Consider the following 14,806-nt stretch of genomic DNA (forward strand, 5'->3'; position numbering starts at 1 on the left):
AGAGCTGATTGTCTGGCTAGGTCTTATTTTCGGGGAAACACAGTACTTCTCGGCACTCTTGTCCACACTCTTCCCAGCTGGATTGCCTTTACCCCACTGTTCTCTAACTGAAGGCTCCCACCCCTCAAGGCCTCTGAAGTCCCCATTCCTGGTCCCCCTGTCCTGTGACTTGCCTTCACTCTGAACCCACTGGACTGACAGCCCACCCAAGGAGGCGAGGTGTAATGGATGCTGTGTGTGCTGCCCAAAGTCACAGCTCAGGTCTGAGGTCCTCCGTCCTCCCCAGCTGCAGGAAACTTAGTGGCTCCTGGCCAAGTCCTTCTCCAGAATTTGCCCTCAGGCAAAGAGCACCAATTCACCTGAAGTTATGCCTCCTGCTCTGGGGCAGCGGACATCCGATGATCGGAGGGGGTACTTAGGCTCTCCCTCCCTTTCCTCTGGTGGGACAATTCTAAGGGCCATTCCAGCGCCAGAGCTTCCTGGCAGATCAGCTGAGGCCATTGTTACAGCTGCACCTCAGTTCAGTTTCTCCCTCTGTCCAACCTGCTTCCCTTCCCCTCACAGGGGCTATTCTCAGGAGCTCGCTAACCTCCATCTCAGAGAGTGCTTTCCAGGGAGGCTGGTTTATGACACCTGGTAACAGAATGGTTAAGCAGCCAAACTGGGTTTAAATCGAGAGCAACCATTTTTAGACTTGGGTTGAGTTACCTAACTTCTTCATACAACTGTTCTCTCTGTAAAGTGGGAATAATGCTGAGGCAACAGGTCCTATCTCCCAAGGGTCTTTTGAGGATTACGAGATGATGTATGCACAGTGCCTGATATTGATAAGCACTAGCTGTCATTATTTATTATGTTATTATATTACATTTAACTTCTCTGAGGGTCAGGTAAATAAGAAATTGTTATCTGTGTCATAGGGTTGCTGGTGAGAATCAAATAAGATGGCAAGGCAAAGGGTCAAATTCCGTGCTGCTGTGACCTGATACAGACTCATGGACATGTTCCGTGGGCGCTTTGCCCATCCTGGAGCTGTGGTCTGGAAGCCTGGCCCTCCCCCTATCCGTGAGGGCACTGTATTAGTTCCCGATCAAGGCTGTAACAGATTAGCACAGATGTAGAGGCTTAGAACACAACGCATTTATTATCTTGCATGTCTGCCTGTTAGAAGTCTGACATGGGTCTCATAGGACTGAAGGCGAGGTGTGGGCCGGCTGTGTTCCTTTTGGGACGTTCTAGGGGAGAAGGTTTCCTGCTCCTTCAGGTGGTTGACAGAATTCAGTTACGAGGGTGGTAGGATTGAGGTCCCCTTTCCTTGATGGCTGTAAAACGAGGCGTGGTCCTGGCTTCCAGAGGCCCCCACCTCCGTCTTCCAAGCCAACACAGGCAGGTGGAGGGCTTCTCGAGGCTTCCTTTAAGGATCCATGTGATTAGACTGGGCCCACCTGCATAATCGAAGCTCTCCATCCCAAGGTCCTTAATCATATGTGCAAAGTCTCTTTTGCCACGTAAGGTGACATATTCACGGGTTCCAGGGATTAGATCATGGACATCTCGGGTAGGGGGAAGGCAGAGGTCATTATCCTACCGACCAGTCACCCACCCCACATGGGGCAACCTCTGATCCAACACTCACTCCTTTTTCCAGGGAGAGGTCTGTGCAGTTCCCTGTGCAGCAGGGACCTATGGCCCCAACTGCTCATCCGTCTGCAGCTGTAACAACGGTGGCACCTGCTCACCAGTAGATGGCTTCTGCACCTGCAAGGAAGGTAATGTGCCTTCTTTCCCAGTCCCATCCCCCTCAGATATGCACACTGCCCAGGGGGTCCACCAGCTGAGGGGTCTGGGCCGCTCCTGCCGCATCCACCCACATGCAGGGTCAGGGAACCTGTAAGTGAGGTTCCAGCCAAGCAAATTGATGCCAGGGACTTCAATAGCAGGGGTGTAATACACGGGGTTTGTTACCATGGTGTGAGAGGAGCATACGGGGAAGGTGAGCAACCGGAGATTAGCAACTGTGGGAGGAATTGCTACCATTCCTAGGAGTGAGGGCCACCTAGTGGGAGCTGGACGAGGACAGAGAGCCTGCACAATAGTGCTGGAGCAGGAAGGCGACAGTCACCACCAAAGCCCTGCCCAAGGCAGAGAGGGAAGAGGAGATGCCTGGTGTCTCTCCTGCTCCTGCCCTCCAGCCTGTGGGCCAGGTCGCCCATTGGCAAGCCCATCTGGGAGCCAGGTGAGGCGGAGCCTGAGACATGTAGCTGCAGGGTGTGGGGACAGAGTCCCAGAGAGCAGTTTCCAGGCTCTCGGCCTCACGTGGAAGGGTGCTGGCTCGGTTATTAGATGACCATCTGCTGTGGCTGGGTGGCCATCAGCTGTTACCGGGTAGCTATTAGCCACTAATATAACTGCCATGGCTGAGCTAGCAAGCGCGGATTGCAGTTAGCAAGGGGTTGGTTGGTTGGCAGAGAAGCGGACGGCAGATTGCGCATTGTGTGGCTCCTGCTTCCTGTGTCTCCAACCCAGTCGCCAGAGAGACTATAGTAGTATGAACCCCCTATCTATGGCTCCATTGGCGCTACTGTTTGGCCTCACCATATCCTGCGTTCTTGTGCGAGGAGCAGGACCAGAGTCCCTGCATGACACAGGGGTTGGTCCCTGTGACACAGAACAGAACAAGGGATGGAGAGAAATGGATCTGAGGACAAACAGGACAGTGACCAGCCTCAGAATGGGAAATCAGGCTGTCCTGAAAACAAGCGGCCTGAGATAGGCTGGCTGGCCCAACCTCAGCTGGTTTCCTGTCCGAGGTGGGGTCATCAGCCCAAAGCAAAAACAGTGAGAATGGGGAGGCAGGAGACCCGCGTTCTAGCCCTGGATCTCCGAACAGCCGTGCATATTTCTGAGGGGACTCTTATGTGGAATGTGTGTCCTAACCCAGCGAGCAGAGAAGTGGTGGTTTGGATGGGATGCCCTGTACAGAGCTGGGGGGAGTGGGCAGAAAGCTGTGCTGGGCCTGAGTGGAGAGGTGACAGCCTCTTTCCCTCCCCTCAGGGTGGCAGGGCCTCGACTGCAGCCTGCCATGCCCCAGCGGGACGTGGGGCCTGAACTGCAATGAGAGCTGCACCTGTACCAATGGGGCGGCCTGCAGCCCCACGAACGGCTCCTGCTCCTGCACCCCTGGCTGGCTGGGAGACACCTGCGAGCTGCCCTGCCCGGTGAGTGCCCAGTGCTGGGAAGAACCTGGTGGTCTCAGCATCCCCTCATGCCCTTTCCCTGTGGTGATTTTTGTCCCCAGAAGAGCACAGGAGAGGTGAGGGGAACCCTTGGATCAGGTCTCAGCCCTTGTCCTAACCTCTCTGTGGCCACTTTTCTACTTCGGGCTTCAGCCCTCTCGTCTATAAAAATGGCAAATACTTGGCAGATATGGTGATGTGGCATCCTCTCCCCTTGCTGCTCTCGGTAAACCTTATTAGTTGACTCTGTCATATTTACCTGAGCCCAAATGCAGCTTCAGAGTCCTTCACGACACAGTGCTACAGAACAGCCCTTACTCATCCAACAGAGTTGCCGTTCTTTGATCATGTCTAAGCTTCTTTCTGGTTCCAGCAGTCTCTAATTTTCTGATTGGAGTCTGGGAGGACTAAACCAAGCACTGTCTGGCAATAACCACCTAGACTTAATCACTGGGTCTCAGTCTAAGATACAAGTTAAACCAACCGATGTGATATTGTTGAATGAGTCCCTACAGTCCTGGGTTCAAATCCTAGGTTTGCCACACTCCAGCTATATTACCTTGAGTGTGATACTTCCCCTCTCTAACCTTGTGTCTCATCTTTAAATTGTGACTATAATGGAACCATCACATAGAGTTGTGAGGCTTAAGAGAAATGAGTTATATAAGGCTCTTGATACCTCATGAGCACACAACAAATGTTAGTTGCCACCTTGTTCCCCGGTACCAAAGAATAAATCAGTCCTTCCTCACGTGATTGATGTTACAATTTACAAAGGGCATTTTCATTTGCAATTTTAATTGATCATTTCAGCCATCTGAGCTTGACCATTGAGAATTAGGGCAGGACCCGTCACTTCACTCTTTACAAACCCCATACTCATTAATGCAGCTAAAGAATTGTTTGTAGTGGCTTCATGACCACGTCGATCTCCAATTATAAAAAGTGCTCCCACTGTGCTCCAACCGTAGTCTCTCTGCGACCTTGTGGGACAGTGAGTGTTTTGTCATCAAAATCCAATAGGAGTGTGTGAAGCTCTGGGGGGCTAGGTCTGCTTATTTCTCCCCTTCTGTCCACAGGATGGCACATTTGGGCTGAACTGCAGTGAGCGCTGTGACTGCAGCCACGCTGATGGCTGTGATCCTGTCACCGGCCACTGCTGCTGCCTGGCTGGATGGACAGGTAACCCCCCTCTGCCTCGCCACCACCAGTCCTGTGAAATTGGGTCCTTGAGATTCTCCTACTTCTCTTGGCTACTCTCGCTCTCTCCTTCTTGCTCCCTAAATATGCACCTTTCCCTTTATTTCCTGGGCTTCAGTCCTCCATTCCATTCAATTCAAGTAAACAAATATTGATTAAACACACCTATGATGTTGCAGGCTGTATTATAAGGGGTAGGGGCACACCTGTAAGGAATCAGACAAAGGCTGACACCTGGTGGGTGTGGCTGTTTGCAGAGGATATGGAGAAGGGGAAAGGCACTTTCTCCTTACCCCAGGCTCAGACTCCTTGCGTCTGCACGTGGCCTGTCAACCTGCCTCTTAAACATGGCAAATCCATCTACTTTTCTCTATCCCACTGCCCCACTCTGGTGCCTCGGCCTCCTGCTTGGTCTCTGGGCCTCCCCTTGACCAGCTGCACCCATTCTATACATAGTGGCCAAAGTGAACTTTTCAAAACCCAGGTCCATTTGCATCCGTCCCTGCTCAGAATGCCTCAGTGGCTTCCTACGGCACTCAAATAAAATTCAAAATCCTGACTGTGGCCCCGGGCCCACGTGATCTAGCCCTGCCCGACTCCTCCATGACTCACTGCACGGCAGCCACGCGGGCCATCCACCGTCCAGGCTCCAGGCCTTCGTACGTGCAGTCCTTCTGCCTGGATCACTCTTTCCCTGTCTCTGCACCTGAAAACACATTCTCATCCAGATTTCAACTTAAAAATTACGTCTTTTGGCAAGGCTCTCTCCCCCTGCTACAACCCAGCCCTTCAACCTGTCTAAGACTATATAAAAGCCCCTTTTGTTAATTCTCATAATACCCTACCGTTTTCCTTTTGCAGTATGTACCTCAATGGTCACTGAGCTCAGATTAGAGTAACTGTTTATTACCTGCCTCCCCATCTCCACCATCAGCTCTGTGGAGACAGGGACCACATCCGCCTTTTCACCACTGTATCCACTGCCTGCCTCACACTGAGATACAGATAACACAGAGGTTACGAAGTCGAAGCTGGAGCCAGACTACCTGGGTTTGTGACCTTAGGCAAGTCCTTTAACCTCTCGGGGCCTGAACTCTTCATCCATAAAAGGCATATAATTATAATCCTCACTACAGGGTCATTTTGAAGTTGAAATGAGTTAATACCTGTAAACGCTCACCGTGCCTGGCACATAGTAAGTGCTCAGTAAATGTAAACCTTGAATGCAGGAAGTGCTGAGTAATATACTCCGAGAATGAACCCACTGGCCCATCCTTAGATGCTAGACAGCAAGGAGAAAGAACTGCAGGCATTGCTGGCAGTGCAGGTCCTCAGATCAACAACCTGCACCAGGCGGCTAAGCAGCCTCTGTTGTCCACAAGTAGAAAGTTTCTGAGCAGCCCCGGGCCAGGGACCTTGCTTCCTCTGCAGCACTTTCCGCCTGGCTCTCCCTGCCCTGCCCTTTGGTGCACTGGCACCCTAGACTCTTAGCTGGAGCCAAGTGGAACTCCACTTTAATTTTTCACTGCCTTAATTTCAAGTGAGCTGCTAAGATTTTAATGACATCCGGTGCTTAGAAATTCTGTCTTTGATGGACAACCTTTCAGCAAAGCCTCTGCTGTTCTAAAGCTAATTTCCCCAAACATGGTCCTGAAGTCATTTCAAAGGAACGATGGATAACCTGAGGTTTATCATGCAGAAGGGGACCAAGGAGAGAGAGAGAGAGAGGGTGGGGTACAGGCCGCAGCCTCCTGCTCAGTGAGCCCCCCCCCCCCGAATCCCCAGCCCCTGGCTTGTACCTTGGCTCAACACTGGTTTTTCTCTGCCCTAAGTATATGCATGTCATCTCCCCTCACCCCCAAAAGCCACAGGCTTCTTGACAACTGGCACCATGTCTAATCCATCTTGCCCCACATAGTAGGTGCTTATTAAATGTTTATTGAGATCTGCTTATGCTGCAGATGAAAAAAGGGAGTTGCCCAAGGTCTCAGGACATGAGTGCCAAGAGGATGCGAGACACAGGATTGCACTTTCGGGGGAGCCATTTTTTCATTCAGTTAGCATTTCCTGACTCCAGCAATCACCGTCTTTATTGAGAGCTACCACGTGCCCAGCACTCTGTCAGGCCCAGCAATAAATGGCAAAATTCCATAGCAGCAATAGTCTCTGAGTACCTACTGTGTGCCAGACACTGCTGGGCACCAGAGATGCCAAAACAATCAAGACGGCATCTTTGTCCATTACCAGCACCCCATACAGGGGGTCAGAAGTGTCAGGAAGCCATAGTCCGTCTTCAAACTGCTGGCAAGGGAGACAGGACTCATATGTACGAGACATTCAAATAATAGGTGAGGACAAAGCTGTATCCTGGTGACTATCAATTAGACGCCTGAAGCCCTGGGCAGATATCCAGGAAGGCTTTCTGGAGGAGGAGGGCTCTAAGCAGCCCCTGAGAGGATGTGGGCTGCTGAGTTGCTGCTGGCCTTGTGGCATGAACTTGAGATCACAATATATGGCTTCTCAGCCTAGCTTTGCCCGCCAACATTGATATGTGGGAGGAGTGGGGGCTGAAAAATAAAGCGGGGAGATTCCCTAAGGGTAATGAGGGTAGAGACCTCTAAGGGGAATTATTATCCCCCCTCAATTCTAGGGAACATGGGGCCTAGAGAAGGTACCTGATGAGGCTATGTATGGGGACAGAGCCCCAGAGAGCAGTTTCCAGGCTCTCGGCCTCATGTGGAAAGGTGCTGGCTCAGGTAGTAGATAGCCATCAGCTATGGCTGGTTGGCCGTCAGCTGTAACCATTGAGCCATTGGCCACTAATATAACTGCCGCGGCTACGGAGGGAAGTCGAGGAGAGTGGAGGAGAGTCGGTCGGTTGGCAGCAAAGCGGACAGCAGGTCGCACGTCGTGTAAACCCAGGCTCCAGTGAGACCATAGTGGTATGACTTCCCTACCTATGGCTCCGTGGGTGTTCCTTTTTGGCCTCACCATGTCCTGCGTTCTTGTGTGGGGAGCGGGAGCAGAGACCCCACAGGCTGCCCCGCGTGACACTATACCTCTTCAGAAGCTATAGCTGGAGAGCCTCCCAGCAGGCCAAGGTCAGCCCCTTTGAGCACACCAGTAAGTCCCCTTCTAGAATGGGGCACTCCGTGCATGGGGGAACGCTGGACCCTTCTCCCCACGTAGGTCCCAATGTCTTAAGTTCCAGGGAGCTATTAGGACAGAGAAGAACCTCATACAGGAGCCCTACTCCCATGGAACCGGGCCTAGAATAGAATAACTGCCAAGTTCTAGAACCCAGTCGGCCCTTGCTGCCATCTGCAATCTGACCATAATCAATCACTTGCTCCCTGTGGTGCTCAATCTCCAAGAAAGAGGACCCTTTCTGGGGGTCCTCTTTTGAGGATCCCATACGCAAGTACCTATACTTTTAATATCCACCGATTGGGGGGAATCAATAGCAACAAGCTGCCATGAATTCAGAGATGCATCGGCAGACAATGTGTTTTATTAATCACAGTAACATCTGCATATAGTTTTAGGAAAGAGCCGGGTCTAGTATGTGTGATGCATGTGCTTGGTCAGCCTCCAGAGAGTGCTTGACGCACAGGTGGATCCGAGACCCCATCAGAGGGCGGGGTCCGCCTTCGTCCGCTGTGCTCCTGGAAACAGCAGTGTCGCTGGACCTGCAGTGTGAATCCTGCATTTCCAACAACCCCAGGCAAAAGAATTCCTTGGGGCAGATCACGGCTTCTGGTTTTGCACAGCCCGTGGTTCGTGGTTTCCTTCCCCAGGCTTCCCTTCAGTCAATCCATGCTGCCGGTTTAGAGTTCACCTCTTGAGCACCTGACACTCCACTGGGAGAGAACGCCATCGAGGGGTGAAATGTGGCCACCACATTCTCACTGGTGAAACATTCCATTCCCTAGGGAGAAGCTCCCCCATCAGTCCACACGGAGATCTATTTCCCGGAGAGTGGTATCTTAAGCCCGCAGCCTGCTGTGAAAGGGAGCCATCACAGGGCAGGGAGCAGAGCAGTGGGGCAGCAGTGCAGGAGGGTAGACTGAGGCACTGGAGGATGAGTAAAGCCTGTTGCCTCCCCTTCCTCTCCGTTCTCTCCATCTGTCCTGCCCCCCTCCTTTTCCCAGCAGCCCAGGTGGACTTGGACAATTCCAGCCGACCTCTAAATTGGTCCCACTGTTCCCCTACCACTACTAGGCTGGCTCTCTTCTCTGGACCTGAGTGTCTTCCTCCCTCTTTCTTTCTCCTAATACCTGTCCTTGTAACAAGGCAGACATGATTTTTAAACTAATTCTGTTCCTCTCTGAGCTTCTGATATTCACTGTCCAAAGCCATGCAGGTCTCTAGAGCCCACCCAGTCCATTCATCTAATTAATGCATGTCAGACTGGAAGCCTTTTGGTCTGGGAGCAAGTCCCACTCCGCAGCTGGGGCCTCCAGCCTCAAGCCTTTTAAAATTCCTTCTTAGCCTTTGGCTGCAACCACCCCCAACACATATTTCCTCTCTCTCAGCTCAGAAAGAATGTGTAGGCCTTGCTCCTATTTCTTACTGAGAAATTCCATCCATCCCCCATAGGCCACCGTTTGTCAAAGTGAGGATCATTAAATCCATTTGTTGGGTCACAACTACTAGCTTTTTTTCCCTTAATGAATAGAATACATCATAGTGCAGAGAAAATATCAGAGTGCATCACACACAGTAAATGTTGTTTTTCACAGCATTGGTTTCTGTTATACCTACGTGTGCACATATGATATAAAATACATATTGCACTGAGCCCACCCACTCTCTGGGCCCCTGCCCCAGGGCTGCTTGGCTGGAACCCAGGGAGGGCCAGTTCTTCCTGGGCTAATGTGGGTGGTCACGTAGCTCATTGCCAGCTTGTTCAGCCCTCCATAAAACAATAGTTACTTGCCCCATACCGTGTTTCCCCGAAAATAAGACCAGGTCTTATACCGTGTTTCCCGAAAATAAGACCGGGTCTTATATTATTTTTTGCTCCAAAAGACGCATTAGGGCATATTTTCAGGGATGTCTTATTTTTTCATGTACAACAATCTACATTTATTCAAATACAGTCATGTCATCTTCTTCTGGAACATCGTCATAATATACTAAATGCGTCCATCTGGCTAACGATCTTAACTGGGGCTTGTTTTCAGGGTTGGTCTTATTTTCGGGGAAACAAGGTAGTTGGTTTCTCCCAGGCCTACTACCCTTGGATACCAGCTAATTGTCAAAAACGAAGGAGGCCTTTCATGACCTGGTCCCGTATTTCCACAATCTCCTATCTTCCCATAACTCATTTTCTATTTTATAGTTCAGCCACACGCCACTGTTTTTTTTTCTTTCAAAGCATGATTCTCTCTCCTGCCTTCTGGCCTTTGCACATAGAGTTTCCTTTAGCTGCTCAGCTCCTCCTTGGCCCTCAGGACTCAGTTTTGGCATCACCTCTTCCTGGAAACCCTCCTTGACCGTCCAAGCCTCAGCTGGGTTTTAATTCCACATTCCCAGATGCACCATGTTTGCCGCCACCTTTTCATACTGCATGGTGCCCTCTTCCCACCATCCTTCTTTTTGCTCTCACTCCTCTTACCACTGACCTGAGTCTGCCTCTCGCCCACAGGCATCCGCTGTGACAGCACGTGTCCACCTGGTCGCTGGGGTCCCAACTGCTCCGTCTCCTGCAGCTGTGAGAATGGCGGCTCCTGCTCCCCAGAGGATGGGAGCTGCGAGTGTGCCCCTGGCTTCCGAGGACCCTTATGCCAGAGAAGTAAGGCTGAGACCCTCATCCTGCAGACCTTGGGCCGTTCATCCTCCCCACTCCTTCCCAGTTGAAACTAGTCCTGGCCTGAGAGAGTTAGGCCCATCAAATCCCTCCCTCTAGTCCCTTCTCTCCCTTCCCTGGCTTTTCTCTCCCCAAGTTCAGGGTCCAGCCTGGCTCCTCAGTGGAAACCAGGACCAAACTACAGCTCCTCTCTGCAGAAAGGGACAGGTCTTCCAAGGGGTGGGGTGGGTGTAGGTCTCCCCCTACTTTTGAGGAGCTTCCCTTCATCATTATGTGAGATGGGAGGGGTGGCCAGGCTGGCTGGGGCCCCTGAGGCTGCTGACTACATCTCCCTTTCCCTCCCCAGTCTGCCCCCCTGGGTTCTATGGCCATGGTTGCACCCAGCCCTGCCCCCTCTGCGTGCACAGCAGCGGGCCCTGCCACCACATCAGCGGCATCTGTGAGTGCCTTCCTGGGTTCTCCGGAGCCCTCTGCAACCAAGGTACTGTCTCCAGGGGAAGGCGGGGGCCAGGGAGGTGAGGAGTACTGGCCAAAAAGGAAGGGATTGGGGATTCTCATACTCTGCGAAGGCAGCTCCTTGCCTCTTCAGGGCTTGGGCCTATCTTACTAAGAACTGGGTACCCCAGGGCATGAGGCAAAGCCACAACACTGTTAAAGGAACAAGCTCAGAGAAGTTAAATCACTTTTCCATGGTCTCACAGCTAGCAAGTGGAAGAGCTGAGAAACAAATTCTGACTCCAAAGCCCTTGCTAAATGGATGAAAAATGAAGTAAGCGTAGGTGAGGTCCACATAAGTGGTCCCAAACGGTTTCTGCTGAGTGCCAAGTGGTAAAGGCAGAGAACGCTGTGGGAGCTCGGAGGAGGCAGTTCTGGTTTCGGCTGGAGATGGAGACTTCCCAGCCCTTCTCCCCGCGCACTCAGGCCAGCACCACCCACTTTCCTGTCTCAGCTGCAGAATCCTTCACAACACTAACCCCAGCCAACCTTTACCACTCAACAGGAGTCGAAAAGGGAGAGAAAGCTTATTTGCGTTGGTGTGCTGCTAAACTGGCTCTCTGTGGGGAAAAGCCGATTTGTAGCATTTGCAAATTTCCATGATAAAATATTCCCACCACAGCTGATTCCAAGCTACCGAAGGTTTAACACCGGTCCAAGAATTCCTGAATATTTAACAACCAGTGTGAAAGTAGAAGCTTGCTCTAGCACACACCATTGCGTATGTCGTCCATGGCTTAGTTAGGCCAAGGCAAGGTGGATTTGGGGGACGGCTCCATGCTGTGCACAACTTCAGCCAGGCCTTAGGGAAAGGCAGACCAGGAGGACAGGCATTCAGGTAGCAGCAGCAGCCTGGGCAAAGCACAGGGGAGTGGACACACGACTGTCCAGCAGGAGGGAACGGCTGAAGAAGGGCCGAGCCAGGGATGAGAAAGGGGCTGAGAAGGTGGTCTGGAGCCTTCAGAACCGCGTTGAACACGAGATTGCAGAATTTGCACTCTAACCTGTAAAGGAGCAAAGGGATCTTACGCTACAGTAAACTCAGAGCTAAAAGCAACTTCAAGGTCATCTGTGTAAGAATCTCATCCGGCTTCTGCTTAAAGACTTCCATTGAGCGCTCACTACCTCCCGGGGGAACTGATTCTTTTGATGAATGATCACCACGGAGCTGGGCTATTTTTGTAAGTCTACGGGCCGTTAATATGTATGAGTGAAAGTTTACTCCATGATGCTTTGAGGTCATGAGAAGTTTGGGCCCCGGGGAAACATATGTGACACTTTCATTTGCTTGCATCCCTCCTAGGACAGTTAAATCATAACCTGACACGTTGAGGTTTACTTATTAAACGTCAGAGACCCGGCCATCAATACAGATAAGCTGGGTCTAAATTAGGACCCAAGCAGCCCTAGGAGTAACTCTCAGATCCTGTGATGTCTGATTTATTGCCTGCTGGCCTAATGAGTATTTTCCACATATAGATCTAATAGAGTTTGCTATTCATGGCAACTGCCCTGGTTAAGTCTCAAACCTTGTAAAAAATTGAACTGACACTTTCTAATGACCAGCTTTCCTGCGAGTTACAAATTATAGACACTGCTTATGCAGAATCATTAAACATAGATTAAACATAACCAGATGTTTTCTTTTCACCAGCCCCCACTTCTCTCCGCTACCCCTCTCTTTGCCTCACTCTTGATTTAGCTAAGAAGTCGGCCAATTAATGTATTAGACTGATCGCATTAGCCGCTCTGTGAGTGAATTTGTCAGCCTTGTGTATGTGAGAAAGACTTCTACGATAAGACTGCCTTGTTAGAGAAGCTCAAAGTTGGTTTTAGGGGTAGGAGGAACAGCTCAGTCACCCCATTTCCCACAGAGGGCCAGGACTGGGGTGAGGCTCCCCAAACCAAGCACCTTCCAGAGGCACAGAATAGGAGGCTTTTCAGTTAGCTGAAGCTGGAGTCTGAGCTGCAAGCAGGGGAATGCGTGTCGGCCTCCTGGCCGCGGACCTGCCCTGGAAGGAGCTGAGGATCTTGCCAGGAGCACAGGTCCCCAATCAGCCAGCCTGCCCATAGCTATTAACCTCAGCCTGAGCCCAGTGGGCGAGGCTTATCATCCTCATTTCAAAGATGAGGAAACAGACTGAGAAGGGTGATGTGGTTTGCTCAGAGCTACTTAGCCAGTTAAGTGGCAGAACTTCCCAGCTGTGTGACCTTGAGCAAGTTACTTAACCTCTCAGTGCCTCAGTTTTCTCATCTGTAGAGTTAATAATAGGGAGTAATAATGATAGTATTACAAAGTTAATTGCACTCATATTTGTGAAGTGCCTTGAACAGTGTCTGCTGCACATAAGTGCCATAGAAATGCTTGTTGAATGCATAAAGAAAAGTAAGACCCAAGCCCAAGGTTTTGGACTGGAGAGCCCTGTACACTATGCCGCCTTTCTTATTTGTCCCACCCACTAATCACGTCCAGGAGAGGCACAGAGTAGACAGAGATCCCAGGCAACAGGTGCCCACAATCTGGTTGGGGAAGGACTGGCAATATGAGTGCCAGGCAGTGTGGCATAAAGAAGACAGTGCAGCCCAGGGTTTGAGAGACCTAGGCCCTAGAGAAGTTGCTTCCATAAATACCTCCCCGTGATCCTCTGTGTGGCTCAGCCCACCGAGGGCCTCAGGGATATAAGGTGTTCCTCCCCCATAACAGGAATGCAAGGAAGCCTTCTTCGGGAATGCAGAGCTGGCTGGAACTGGGCTTTGAGGAGAGCATGTTGAACTGAGAGGAGCTCAAAGAGACAGGTGTTTCCAGCAGAAATCACTGGCGGGTCGCTGCTCCTAGGGCTTATTTGGGCCATTTGGGGACAGTTCCTGAGTGTTTGCTGTATGCCAGGTGCTATGCTGGGCACTCAGGCCCAACAAAGAACGAGAAAGCCAGGTTCCCTGCCCTTGCAAAGCCCGTAGTCTAGAGGGAGAAATTTTTTCCCCCTTTTAAAATTATTTTATTGTTAACCACTACAAAGACCCACACACAGGATAACAAAAATACCACGAAGAAGTTCTATTCTTCTCGTGGACCCTGGCCCATCGTTGACTTGCTCGCGGCCATGCCGTGCCCCCACACCCACTCTCAATGGATGTGGGATGCTAGCTAAGCTGCTTGGAAGGCTAGATGATTCCGGAGTAAGTCTTCCCCCTCTGATGGGCTCACCTGCCCTGGAGGGGCCAGCTAGGCACACGTGCATCCAGGCAAACAGCAAACAATTGAGATAGGATGTGCCCAGCAGACACTTCTTCAGATAATAGAAGTTCCAGAGACTCAAGAGGAGAATATTGCCATGGGAACAGAAGCCCCTGGCCACGGCCTTTCCTGCTCTGTGTAGGAAGACAGCCACAGCGTGGCAGCAGAGGGGGAAATTCTGAGCTCAACCTGTCCCAGCAGAACTCGGAGAAAAGGGTAGTCAATTTCCACACGTTCAGCCAGCATGCCTTGAGTGCCTGTTGTTTTTCCAGGCATTGTGGGGGTCACTGACATGAGTGGAACCCAAGCCTGGCCGGAAACGGGCTCACAAGGCACAGTAACAAGAGGCCAGGGAAGAAACTAATGGAGTGTTCTGGAAACTCAAAAAGGGACACATAACCCCCCAGCACAAAGAGGAGTGAATCAGGTAGGATTAAGTTCAGCTATATGTGATACAAAACCCCAAAATATCTGGTTTGAAAATGACAAACATCATTTCCCTCACACATTCACACACACACACACACACACACACACGCACACACACACGATCCACAAGCAGGCCACGGGGGAATGGTAGGGTAGCTTACAAAGATGTCAGAGGCCCTCCTATCTTGTTCAGCCATCCTCAGCACATGGCTTCCACATCTGAGGAAAGATACCTGCTTGAGCTCCAGACATAATACCCACAGTTCTTATCTGATCCACATTCTTCTTCAACAAGGAGGAACCGGCCAAGAGACATACATTTCCACTTACCATTGGCCAGAACGTAGTCACGTGGCCACACCCAGCTGTGCAGGAGCCCAAGAAACGAAGTCTTGATCC

The 14,806-nt window shown here is 51.1% G+C and overlaps 1 protein-coding gene across 9 annotated transcripts in view; it reads left to right on the forward strand.

The window, feature by feature from the left end:
* The window catches only part of MEGF11 (multiple EGF like domains 11), a 342,599-nt gene that overhangs the window by 300,104 nt on the left and 27,689 nt on the right, over nucleotides 1-14,806 (forward strand). For all 9 annotated transcript variants that reach the window (XR_004423155.1, XM_033107352.1, XM_033107351.1 and 6 more), the window contains 5 exons: nucleotides 1,649-1,769; nucleotides 3,055-3,218; nucleotides 4,316-4,418; nucleotides 10,087-10,233; nucleotides 10,595-10,729. Coding sequence is in view for 8 of the 9 variants with exons in the window: in XM_033107352.1 (XP_032963243.1) it covers nucleotides 1,649-1,769; nucleotides 3,055-3,218; nucleotides 4,316-4,418; nucleotides 10,087-10,233; nucleotides 10,595-10,729 (670 nt within the window). In the remaining variant the exon portion in view is untranslated. The remainder of the gene's footprint in view (nucleotides 1-1,648; nucleotides 1,770-3,054; nucleotides 3,219-4,315; nucleotides 4,419-10,086; nucleotides 10,234-10,594; nucleotides 10,730-14,806) is intronic.

This window comes from Rhinolophus ferrumequinum, chromosome 6 (assembly GCF_004115265.2).
Source record: "Rhinolophus ferrumequinum isolate MPI-CBG mRhiFer1 chromosome 6, mRhiFer1_v1.p, whole genome shotgun sequence".
In the NCBI taxonomy this organism is placed as follows: Eukaryota; Metazoa; Chordata; class Mammalia; order Chiroptera; family Rhinolophidae; genus Rhinolophus; species Rhinolophus ferrumequinum.